Source organism: Acyrthosiphon pisum, chromosome A1 (genome assembly GCF_005508785.2).
Source record: "Acyrthosiphon pisum isolate AL4f chromosome A1, pea_aphid_22Mar2018_4r6ur, whole genome shotgun sequence".
Taxonomy (NCBI): domain Eukaryota; kingdom Metazoa; phylum Arthropoda; class Insecta; order Hemiptera; family Aphididae; genus Acyrthosiphon; species Acyrthosiphon pisum.
In genome coordinates this window covers 130542617-130556519 of record NC_042494.1, presented here as the reverse complement: position 1 = coordinate 130556519, position 13903 = coordinate 130542617, and the positions used below count along the sequence as shown (strand labels likewise).

The following is a 13903-nucleotide window of genomic DNA, read 5'->3' as shown; positions in this document are numbered from 1 at the left end:
CTAAATATATACAAATTCCCGCTGGAAAACAAGTAACACAGACATCACATGAAGGCACGGAGCCGCAAGATAAAAATATAAATTGCATGTATACTGTAATAGGATAATAATAACATAATATTATTTAAACATATTAATATACATTAGTACCTATCTATATAGTTATCATCATCGCTCACAATAATTTAATAATTATATACCAGTGGTGCTATAAGAATAACAGTTTTATAAATAATTAAAAATGTTACAGGATAATAAGTACATTATTTAAAACTAAATTTATTTTCTTTCCTAATTAGTTTAGGACTTTATATAATATTAAAATAGTTCATAACGAACCACATATTTTTGTTTGTAAAATTCCCTTTAAAATTTATCCAAATTAAAGATTGAATTTTTTATTTTTGGTTTGGGGGTGTCCAATCCCTCCCCCCAAAATACGTCACTGTACCTACGATAAAAACGATAGACGGCCTGTCAGTCATATCGATCAGATGACAGATATATGATAACTACAGCAGACACAATAAAATGGTATAAAAAATTGACTATTTGTTTATTATTTATATATTATTATTGGCATTGTAATACAAATTTATTATGACTAAAAAAATATATATATATATATATAAATAATATATTGACATTGAAACCTCGTGATATTATGTGTTAGGGACACATCATTTTTATTATAGGGTTATTTTTTCCGTGGTTACTTTTTCGGGGATTCAATATTGCCATTATGATTTCTGATCGTTCAATCACACCTGCAAGATACAAACAATTTATATTGTCATTTGTCATTTGTAACACCCACCCAAACGCACACAGTGATGTAGTCAACACGGTCCGTTATGTTTCATATATTATTATATTACTATTTATTATTATAACCTGTACAGGACTTCATACACGTCGGTTTTGACCATTGTGGCGTTTTCGATGGAAAGGTACTTGGCCATCTGTCATCCCCTCCATTCGTACGCCATGTCCGGGTTGAAGAGAGCCGTCCGAATCATCGCAGTCGTTTGGGTGATATCTTTTTTTGCCGCACTGCCGTTCGCCATGTTCACCACCGTCGACTACGTGGATTTTCCACCGGGTAATGGACCGATTTTGCAATCGAATAATTATTGATTTCATCTCATCCGTATTGGTACCCACAATACCTAATGCAAGTTTTTATGAATACCTATTCGACTATTTGTATTTAAATGGTTTTTTGGTATTTCAAATACTTCTTAAGTACTATTTGACGAGTGTAATTTCAATACCTACTTTAAAGTTACTTTTTCTTTGAATTTTTTATTATTTTAAAAATAAATTGATCTTAAAATAATATTTTATAATGCTTCGAACAATTTATAAGATTTCATCAAATATGCAGATTAGGTATTCCTTAACTAAATATATTGAAAAAAAATATCATAATATTTTTGGTCTCGCCGCCCTATATGAGTGCGTATATGTATAAAAATGGACTTCAAAAAGTTTTGAACCAATCGGTTAAAGTTAACCCGTACCGAACTTGTAATTTAAGTCTGAACTCGCATCATTTTTCAATATTTACAAACATTTTCCACATTTTCGTAAATATTTTGTTATCCTTTAGAAATATCAAAATTTTTTATATTATACATATATTTTAAAACAAACTAAATGTTCTATAACTTTTATAATGTTATATTTTTTATTATCTCCAATGGTTCATGAAGTATATTGACTTAACTCCATAAAAACACAATTTCAGTATAATTACATACTTATTAATAATAATAATAATAGTAGGTCAGTTTAGCTTTATCGTCCGATACGAACACACGTACGTTACGTTCCGATATCGCCGCTGTGTGCTGGTAGATTAATTGTAGGTCTACAACACTATTATGGTATCGGCCGGTCTGTTTCAATAATGCCTCAGAACAACAAACCAAAACGTCACTTGTCAGATTCTTCATTGTCACCCAGGCATGATGTTCAAAAATCTAAAGTCTTCATTACTCCAAACAAATATGCCGTTCTTGCTAATGATGAGACACCCGAAAACATTGCATTGGTGAATTAATTAATTTATATAATGAATGGAGTAGTTCCCAAAAAAATTCCAAAAAAATAGGTGAGCCATACAGATTAAAAGAACATGATTTTAAGAATAAATTAAATTTGTTATTCGATATTGCTCATTACGATGCGTTAAAATTTATGAAAATCGATATTGATAAACAATTTTTATCGAACCAAAGTTTTCCCGGATGTCCAGGAAGTACAGACATTAAAGGAACAAAAAATAAAATAGGAACGTTCAGCAAAAGTTGAACGAATCAAATAGAAAAGATAATTATTATAAAAATCGTCCCTCAACTTCGTCATTAGACCTTATTCAATTTGATAATACTTCAGAAAATGAGAGCCCAGAAAGTAGTGATTTATCAGAATTATTAAAGACAAGTATTTCACTAGAAATAGAATAGCCCGTCCACAAAAAAAAAAAATTCCGAGGAAAAATTAATTTTATTACAGTTAAGTCAATATACTTCGTAAACCATTGAAGATATTAAAAAATTTAACATCATAAGAGTTGTAGAAAATTTAATTTACTTTAAAGTATATAGTATAAAAAATGTCAATATTTCTAAAGATTAATGAAATATTTACGGAAATGTGGAAAATTTTCATAAATATTGAAAAATGTGAGTCCAAACTCAAAATACAAATCGGCACGGATTAACCTTAACCGATTGGTTTAAAACTTTTTGCAGTTCTTTTTTGATATATATACCCACTCATATAGGGGGGTAGGACCAAACATATTTTGAAATTGAAAATTAAGGAACACACTAATGTAGATGACAAAATAGCTAACAATTAGGTTAGGTTATGTTATGTTATGCTAGATTTTAGCTACCTAGCTAAATTTTAACCTGACCTGATTAAAATAAAATGGGTATGAAACATCCGAAATTCTTGAATCAATTAAAGAATGTATATAATATTAGTTATTTTATCTAAACATATTTATTTATAACTTTAAATATACATCCGTGATAAAGACCAAATATCTAATAAACAAAAAAGTACTTATAAAATATTTTTAGTACTTTTAAAATGTATTTGTATTTATATTCAATCTCCTTATCTATTATTCATTGTTTTTCCCATGCAGAGGAGAAATTATACATTTTTTTTTTTACTTTCTTTTTATTTTCATAATTATTTTTTAAACGTTAGCATATATTTTTATTTCATATCCGGGGAATTTTTATGTCTAAAAACCACACTTTGAATTAGTTTAGACGAACGGAGTAGAGTGGCACAGAAGGTAGGTAGATACAAAAAAAAATGCTGGTCCGCTATTTAACAGTCCGTTCATCTAAAGTTAAAATGCTTATAACTTGAACTCTGTCGTGGGGTTTAAACCCCCTACTATTGGCCGTATTTCTACGCACCCGTTTTTTTGTGCTCCGAAAGCCACCTTACATAATATGTTCCTAGAAATTATCTACAACCCCCCCCCCCCCCCCCCCATTGAAAATTTTCCTGGCAACGCCACTGTTAGAGAGTAGGGGCAACTACTTGTTTTTGTATATACTCGCATCGTGATGATATTGTATGTTTATATTTTGCAGCTATTAACTGTTTTATTACTCTTATTATTACTACCTACTATTATTATTAAAACTTAAACGCGATTTGCCTTTATATACGAATCATGAATACAAATGACGATAACCCGTGCGTAAATAATCGCGTACCGCTTGCAGTGCGCGACTTCGCCGAGAATATTATAATAATAATAATTACTAAGCCAAATTACACGATGTCATTATATATATTATTCAAGGGTCAGGATATCCGTTGTACGAGAGCGCGTTTTGCGCGATGCTGGATAAGAACGTGCCGACAGGAGTGCCTGTATACGAGTTGAGCTCGCTGCTCTTCTTTCTCGTCCCGATGATGATCATCATTGTGCTGTATGTGCTCATCGGGCTCCAGATCAGACAGAGTTCGAGGCACTCGCTGGGAAAACAAATGCAGGGCAACGTGCACGGGGAGACCAAACAAATTCAATCGAAAAAGTCAATAGTCAGGATGCTAGGTAACTATTTAATATGATTATTGCAAATCCGTTATAATAATTATTATTGTTGTTATTGTTGTTGTTACCTATTATTTTCGATAAGGGGAGGTATATAAGTGCCTTTCAAATGCAAATATCGTATCCGACTAAAAATCAATGACCATCATCTACTGCATGTATTTATGTTTTGATAAATCAAAATTAGTTTTAACATAAATATGTTTTTGGGCTGGCCTCAACTTTTTTTCTGCCCGATTTTTAGTCTGACACGGTCAGGTTTATTTTCATAACGCCTATAACACTCATTATTATTACAATGGTTTTTGTGATAATACTGATATCAATATACCTACAACTATAGGTATGTTGACAAATGTTTACAAAGCGCATTAACGAAATAATATGAAAAAAGTCAGTTTTTAATTGGTTTTTTTTTAAATAGTCCATAATCAATAGACAATAAAGTTCAGTGTCCCTCCCCCCAAAAATATATTTATGATGCATAGATTTTCTTTGTGGGGGATAAATATCAAGTAGGGCGCTACGTTTTTAATTTGTCGGTTTTATATTTATTCATTAATTTTAATAGCAATTATTACACGGTATACATAACATGCGTATTTTTCAATTTTATTTATTAATTCTACAGACGTAGTAAAAGATAAATAGATTATATTTGTATGACCCAAGTAGAACAATTTTGAAATCTGTCAACGATTGTATGTACGAGAGCTCTGTAAAATATTATACCCTTGAACTACATTTTGATAATGACTATTATATAACTCGTTAAAAAAAAAAAGAAACAAAAATCAAATGGCATATGAAAGCTTTCCCATAGTTATTTTACAAAAATAAATACACACAAATAAACAATGTAATTGGTCGAAAATACACATTTAGTTTTGATCATCAATTTATAAAACGTCGTTTTTATGTGGGGGAAGTTAGGGAATGTTTTAAAAACCGATACAATATTCGGAAAGCAAATATAATTGGAATGGAATATGCGACGATATATTTTTTTTAATTGCAACTCGTTTGTATAATATGTATAATATTTATAGATTATTTATTGTAATTACGAAATAAATACATTCAAATCTGCAAAATTATAGATAATACATGGTGATTTTTTAAACGTTCCCGGGGTAGTAATATTATCATTTATTATGCAACATAATCTATCTATGATCAGATGCTCTTATTATTATAATTGATTAGATAAATAATTACGTTTTTAATGATTTATTTGTATATTATTGTATCACTGTTATAATTTTATGACGTTTCTCTTTGTTCTATGAAAATCCATAAGAATTGACTGAGGAAAGTATTACCTTACGTTAAGAAGATCAATATTGATCAATATCTATTCTGTTATCAATCGCAATAATTGTAAAACTATATTTATATTAATAAAATATCGCAGGGACGTACCTACAGTGTTTATTGGACCATTTTGCATCGTTTATACACGTTCGTGAAAATGGCACCCCCACTTTGAGATATCGACTTCAAGGTCAAAATACAGTAATATAATTTACACCATAAAAATTAGCATTGGATATGTTGTATCTATCAAAATATCACAGAATATGTACTAGACAAATCAGCAGTACCTAAATGACATATCCTATAAGAAGACGCAGTCATGTATATGTCGTGTAGTTAACCTGCAGTTAGGTACTGCTTATATATGTCTAGTAAGTTTATTTGGGATTATACATAATGCTCATATATCTGGATTAACTGATCTACTACAGATACGTAACAGTATCTATATTTTTATTATTGAATGTCAATTTAAATAATTTTATTCAATAAAATATACAAATATTTTAATGAGTTTGCTCGTAACTTAAGTTTTTGACACATTTGATCAGACATTAGATATATCATGATTAGATGGAATTAATATCATCAACACGTTTCCACGTATTTTACTGTGTTTCTACTGCCTTTTTAATTAAAATTGTTATCAGTTTTGATTATTACAAACGCAGGATTTTGATTTAACAAAAAGAAAATTATTGAGAACAATTTCTGATGTAAATTACTACAGATAAGGATCAATACATTAATGGATAATTTCGTTAAATCGAGCAAAAAAGTTTTCAAAAAAAAGAAAAATCCATTTCCCATCATTTACTCTTTTGTAGATACTGCCTTTCACTATGGTAGGGGCATATAATAGTAGAACTGATGCCGCTCTCAAATGGACCATTTAACAAAATATTGGAAATGTATTATATTTTTAGAGAGGTTCCTTTTAATAAATTATTCCAATACAAAGAAACAATATAGGTTGCATTTTATTAGAGACCTATGCGAGGGTGCCGAGCTATACCTCATGTAATATCAACATAAAATAATTATCATTTGAACCAGTAACGACCATAACCTGCACTGGTCTGTCATCACGGTTGTTTCATTGGTATTATATTTATTATTTATGCCACGTTTTTTTTTTTTTGATACCACAGAAGCGGACAAACACAAACTTACAGCCGTAATTTGAATAATTAATGCATTTATTGAACAACTAAACAGTTAGGTATTAGTTAAGAAAATTTCGTTTTTATTTGACAAACAACGAGAGTCCGCTAGGCAGGAAATATTAATAAAACCATGCAATAAATACTTTTTATTGACAACATTATTAACTGTCGATAGTTGTTCAAATATTACATTTTATACCTACTTTTCTTCACGCGTAATTATCTTGTTATTTCAATGTAAGCGAGCCTATAAAAACAGTAAACTAAACTCATATCAACGGTCGCCATAAAAATTAGACATTAGTGTATATATAGACATATAGAAGACAGACAATATTATAGGTACGGAGTAGTGGTGCATTTTCTAATATGAGAGAAACTTTAAAACTTTATTTAAAATTTGCCATTTTTCTGGCCACCATAAACATAATACGATTATAATACAATATGATAATTCGATGGTCAGTGAACACTATGACGTGTTAATAATTACAGTTTTTATTTTTCTAGCATTGTGTTTTATTCTTTCTTTTGTATTTCGTTTGCAAGAAGTCGAACTATTTTTAAAAGATAAATCAATATTCGAAATTAAATCGTTTTGAATATTTTATATTTCTACAATGATTAAAATTGGTGTTTTGTAACAACAATCAAAGTGTTATCTTTATAGTTTACGCACATCATCGTTATATACCATCGTCTATCAATAATATTTTACGAGTTGAAATAACAGCCGATCACATCCGGCTCAAGAAATGCTAAATACGCATAATTCGTGTCCTATTAACCTGCTTAAAATGCTTTAATCGTAAAATGATATAGAATATAGTTTCCGCCCCCCCCCCCCCCCTAAACAACTGAAACATCGTGATTTAAATAAAACAGTCGACTCTCAAAAGTATAACTAAACCGAGTTTTGATATTTGAATTTGTAAAACGTTCTCTTTCAAACTCCGTGGCACTCGATTGCTTTTTGATACCTATGTATATAAATACCTCTTAACGCTTATTATAATATCTCAAATCCCCCATCAATCGATAGAACTCTTTTGAATGTAACCGTGAGACGACTGAATAATAATACTGGATTATTCAAAATTATTCATCCGATTTTTAGGTTTAAAGTAGTATAATATGATATGGGTAGGTGCATTAAATAAAAGAATAATATTTCAAATATATATTTTATAAATAATGTTCTATCTTTGGCTTCCCTTGGTCATACAAACAACATCTTTAGTCAGAATCCAAATTCATTCCATGCACATACGTTGTGATTGACTGCGCTAATCTTTTCGCTCCTCTGAATAGTGGTTGGTGACAATATTATTAAGGAGGTATTCGAATACTTGTATTAAAAGACTTTTTCTTTGTACATTTTTTCCAGAATACTAAATACTTTTTTTTCTTTTTACCGTAGTATTTCAATGACCAATAATTTCGTTTCATATTTTATTATTTTAAAATTTTTTCTAATGTATACCTATATCTACCTAGGTCGAAGTTTAACTTGACAGTATACTAGATTAGGTTAGGCAACTGTCTGAAATTCTCTAACCAATTAAGAAATGTATTTATTATTAATTTTGATATTAAATAATAATATTTTAAGCATACGTTCGGGATGAACGTGCAAATATTTTGATATAAAAAAAAAAGTACTGTTAAAGAATTGTATTTATATTCGAATAATTTTGAAAGACAGTATTCGAATAGGTACGTATTCTGAATACATTATTGAAAAGTATTCTTAATAAATCTGCTTGATGATAATGGTGGTACCTACACAGTATCTTTAACGTAAATATATTCTGAAAATAAGCAGCATAAACACGTGGCGTGAGATCAGCTGCAGACGACCAGCTATATAGGCAGTCTGCAAGCATCGGATGATTATAATAATTTTGAATAACCCTGCTGCTAATAACACTGTATATCGTCGTAGCGCTCGTCCTATGAATTATGCAATTTATTAATTTGATCAAACCACGATTTAATAATAATTTTAAAATAATATTATGCGCCTGGTTTTCAGCGGCCGTCGTAATCGCGTTCTTCCTGTGCTGGGCTCCGTTCCACGCGCAGCGGCTGCTCTACCTGTACGCCAAGGACTCGCCGTACTACACGCAGGCCAACGAGTTGCTGTACACGATCGCCGGTTGCTTCTATTACTTTTCGTCGACGGTCAACCCGATCCTGTACAACCTGATGTCGATGAAGTACAGGAGAGCGTTCCGGGAGACGCTGTGCGGATACTCGGGCGACCGGCGGAACCGGATGTCCAGGGACTTGCAGTCGAGCTTCCGGGACACGACCATGCCGCTGAACACGATCATCAGCACCACCGACTGCAGCCGCAAGTCGGTGGTTCACCGGTCCACCAGGAACCTGCAGGCCGAACCGCCGCATCACCATCACCATCACCATTACGCAGCCGCGCCGCCGTCCGACGATTGCGGGGACGGCGTCGGTGGTTGTGGCCGTCCGTCCGCGTCCGCGGCCTCCGACGTGATGGTGATGATCACGCCGGTCAACGGGAACGCGCAGTGCTACAAAACGTTGCTCAGCGTGACCGTGCAGGGCCCCGACAACAAGGCCGCCTCCGCCGCCGCCGCGCAACAGGGCAACTGCAACAGCAACAAGGTGCAACTGCAGCTGCAGGGCTGCGAAACGCTGCAGCCGGCCGATAACCGGCGTTGCACCGAAGCGGAGACTTGCATTTAACGCGGACGCACACGCGAAACCAGACGGAATCTTAATAGAATATTATAATAATACTGTCGTTGTGCGTGTACATAACAATAGTGCGAGCTGTGCTTTTCGTTTTTCGTCGTCGAAAACGCGTGTTGTATATAGGTCAGCCGCTCGTTTTCCTCTTAAAATAGTATTATTATATATAGGTATACACTGCTGCAGTGATTAGCCGGCCGTGCTCACCCCAATTATTTTCCTTTATCAACGCATTTATTGAATGATTTTCGGAACTCTTGAATACTAATGCCTACTCATAAGATCATATTTTGAAATACTTTTGTAATATAATACATATTACTGCAGTATGCCATTTAAGTATAAGGAATATTATGTTTTGTGGCGGTGATACAAACTTTTGTTTTTAAAATCACAACCGCCTTTTTACCGTAAACCGTTGAGCAGGTGATATTTCTTTATAAACTTCTTAGAACTTGTCATTTCTGAATTGTTAAACGTTATGTACTAAAACAATAGTAGTAATATAGGTAAAAAGATATAAGGCTGCTTTTACGGTATGAAAATTTTAGTAATTGTATGTGAAAAGTGGTTCTACCTATAGCCAGTCAAAATAAAAATTGTATTTAGACCTGTCGATGTGACAAGATTGTGAGACTTTCGATGGTTCGATTTTATTGCTGTAAATATAATAACATTAATGATATAATTTAATATTTTCTCTAGAAAACCGTCGGAGCATTTTTTTTTCAAAGTTTAAAATTTTGACAGTATTATAATAATATTATATACGCGCATTTCAGTTTTTATAACATTTATGTATTGAAAAAATTCATATTTCTAAAGAACTCCTCTAGAAGAGATGTTTGTAGAAATGTTAGGATTTGTACAGAATTAAAATTGCACCAGCCTTATTAGTATTCTACAATGTTGTCACAGCCAAAGTATGTTTCTACTCAAAAAATAACCGAATACTTTTTCTTAATAATATGTCTGCGAGTGAGAACGCGTTGAGACACGCACTTGTTAATTTACACTATAGAACACATTGACATGGCCAGGATGTTTCTGCACCTAATTTGCCTAATTCTCATTCCTTAGAAAATTACGGACTGGAACCTCTTAATATAATATTAGAATATTTTTATAATTCGTAAAAATTTTCCAAGTATTACTATAAGTACTAGTCAAAATAATATTACTTATATTTAATATAAACCCACTGCAGCCTGCTCACCTCCCTCACTATACTCTTTTTCAAATGAGAACGCACCGGGTCGCGCATCGTTATCAGAGGCGGAACCACAAGCCCCTCCCACAAAATTAGTAATTAATTTCTGATTAGTCGCCAATGATCGGCTACTTTCGACGCCGCCGGGCATACAGAATGTTAAATTATTATTATAATTATTATTATACAAGGTGGCACCACCTACGACAGCTGAAACTGTCGGGAGTGGGGAGGCCATGCGCGCGTTTCGACCGGTTTTCGTCCGCCGCCCGGTGCGTTCTCATTTGAAAAAGAGTATAACTCTTCGATTTTTTTTTTTGTGAGCTGAGAACTCAAATGTTAAAGATCTCAAATGAAAAATAATACAAACATTATAAATTATTAACATTTATTAACATTTTAAATACAATATAATGCACACGGGAGAGCGTAATAATATACCCATCGAATACAATGTTTTCAATAAGGTAATTTACTTTCAAATTTGCAGTCAATTCTGAATCGCCTAGTACTTTTACATCGTGCGAATGCAACGTATAATTGATCATGCGTAAATATAGTAAGAATATAAAATTAACTCTGATATTGGTTGCTACGGAATTTATTATTCGACGAAACTATGTTTCAAAACTTTTTTGAATAATAGATGGATTATTGAGGATTATTTGCCTCAGTACATAAAGTTTAATACCTAAGAAACTTATCGTCCGAATTTCGATCGTGCATCAATGTTTTCAAAAAAAAACCCCCCGTATGCTTAACGATTTACGGAGGAAAAGCTGATGTTAATTTGAAATCAAAAAATTCTTATCGCAACGGGACACTCTCCGAATGATATATTACAACATATCCCAATATTTGAAAATATGGTTTTTAAGTATACTAAAAAATCCAAAAAAATGTCATAATATTTGAATTAATGCGCAATATCAAAGAGGGTGAGCATGTTTGGTGCTTCACACTGTATAATAAAGTCTATCATCGTACAACAATATCATAATCACATAAATTGTTTTATTAAATTATTAAAGACCCACTCGGTCAGTATAGTTTTGGCGGTTGTTACAAATTCCCAGTAATGAGATAATAATACCCTTAGCCTCGGCAGCCGGTTCATATCGTTGTCGTTGTTGTTCAATATTAACTCCAGGTAGGAAATCCCTGGATTTCGGGTCAAAGAAATCGAAATAATAACGAAATTAGATTAGGTAACTGTAAAAATGTCGTCTCTGGCGCGCTTTAACCGTCGAATGTCGATCGTAGTATAATATAATAATATATAATACCTACCAACCACCAATCTACGATTGGTACTGAGGCTAGTTTTTGAAAGTCATGGCGTGTTAGAATGCCGAGTTATAGAAAAGCTATGTTTTAGAATATTCGTTTTGTTTACTGCATACCTAATTATACTCGAATTCATTCACAAAAAAATATAAAAAAAATAAATAAACATGATATTATAGTAGGTACTCGTATATTCATTTGTAAATAAAAATAAATTATAATTCACAATATTATATATTTAAACATTTTTATTTTGATATTTCCCGTACTCCCTATAACAGAGATGGAACATTACCGTAAGTTCACAGTAACAGTTGGTAATAATAATTTATACTCTAAAATACCTACAGTTTTTTTAAAAGATTCATATTCTAATATTATATTGATTTTTTAAAACTTGTTAATCTAAAACTCCGCATTCTAAAATACGATTTTCTAAAAAAAAAATGCACTCGATTCCTATGCATATAGTGCAGTATAATAATTAATAATATATATTATATTAAGAATAAAAAAATTAATAAATTTTAAAATATTTTTTTCGCCCCATCGACAAATACAATAATAATAATAATAATATATTATACCTATTAAATATTAATATTATGTTAGCGGAAATGAAATTGCTTTGTTATCGGTTCACAATTACAGGTAGGTATTCTATATTATTATTATTGTAGTATACCTACGTCAAGTTGATATCGTTTATTCATAATATTTTATTTTACCTATATTATATGCACAATTATAGCATTATTTGTTGATTTCGATTGTGCTATGTACACCCACGACCCACCACTCTTTTTTTCCTTTTTTCATTCGTGGCATACACTTCGACAACTCACCAATGTCTGTCTGTAAAATGTAGGTACAATAATAGCATAATATATTACTAAATCATTATTTATCGCCATATACCAAAGTTATTTACCAACGTAATAACATTAATTAAATTATTAACTCAATAACATTCCATCCGTATGTAATTATAATATATTATTAAATTGATTTCGTGGACAATGTGCTCGAGCGTATACCGCCAATACAATTACCTAGGTATATATTATAATAGTGTATGATTAGGTAATTAGTTAATTTCTCGCAAAACCTAATTATAGTACAATATGATAATGTATGTTGATCAATTCTATAAATATGATAAAAAAAATATATGTAGGTACCAACAGATAAAATTACAACGGTTAGTTTACTTGAAAAGAATGTAAAAACAAATGAAAAACAAAAACATTATAATAATATGATTGCAGCCCAATAATTTGAATGTGGTTTTTGATATTTTGTTTAATTCGTCCACTGAAAAAATACCTACGTATAAATACACTTAACGCAGACGTGCTGGTAATATTGTATTATTATGTTTTCCATCGTACAACTACATCAACAACTACAACTGTTATCAATCATTTTTTTTCAGTTCTATCCAACCGGAATTGCCTATACCACCTAAAAACTATTTCCACTTATGAGTTATGACACCACTATACAGTGTTCTTAAATAATATCCAAAAAAATGTCTCACAAGTCAACATTTAAATCCAACACCCAAAACGACACTGGTGGATATGAGATGAACACGGATGAATTTGTAATAAAGTAATAATACGTGTCTATCTTGTTAACGTTTTTTATGTATTTGTAATTTGTATACTACCCACTCAAACGTTTTTCGAACGTTGCAAACGTTGATATTCAAATCTTTTTTAACATGTTAATTATTTCACCATGCGAAATATATTGCTTATAATGACTACCTATTTTTAATAATTATTTAGATTTTCTGTTTATCTATACACACGGGCTGTAACAGAAAGCTCTGAACAGTTTAATTAATAAACTATGTTGTAGTAACTTTTGTTTTTATTGATATTTTTAGGTTATTTTAACTATTAATGACGAAATTGAAAAAAAAAATAATATTATGATTCTAATGAAAGCTATATTAAATTGTTCAGTCTTTCTGTCACGCTTTGTACATACATAACATAATATACCCAACTACATACATATAATATCCTCTTTATGATTATCTAATGTCTAATAATTATGATGTAATAAGTCAAAGTTAATTTTTCTTTT

At 31.5% G+C, this 13903-nt stretch overlaps 1 protein-coding gene across 1 annotated transcript in view; it reads left to right on the top strand.

Moving 5' to 3' along the window:
* The window catches only part of LOC100166366 (neuropeptides capa receptor), a 158267-nt gene extending 147014 nt beyond the window's left edge, over window positions 1-11253 (top strand). Inside the window, exons 6-7 of the mRNA XM_029488336.1 lie at window positions 3862-4096; window positions 8615-11253. Of these exons, the coding sequence (XP_029344196.1) occupies window positions 3862-4096; window positions 8615-9303 (924 nt within the window). The 3' untranslated portion in view covers window positions 9304-11253. The remainder of the gene's footprint in view (window positions 1-3861; window positions 4097-8614) is intronic.
* The last annotated feature ends 2650 nt before the right edge of the window (window positions 11254-13903 follow it).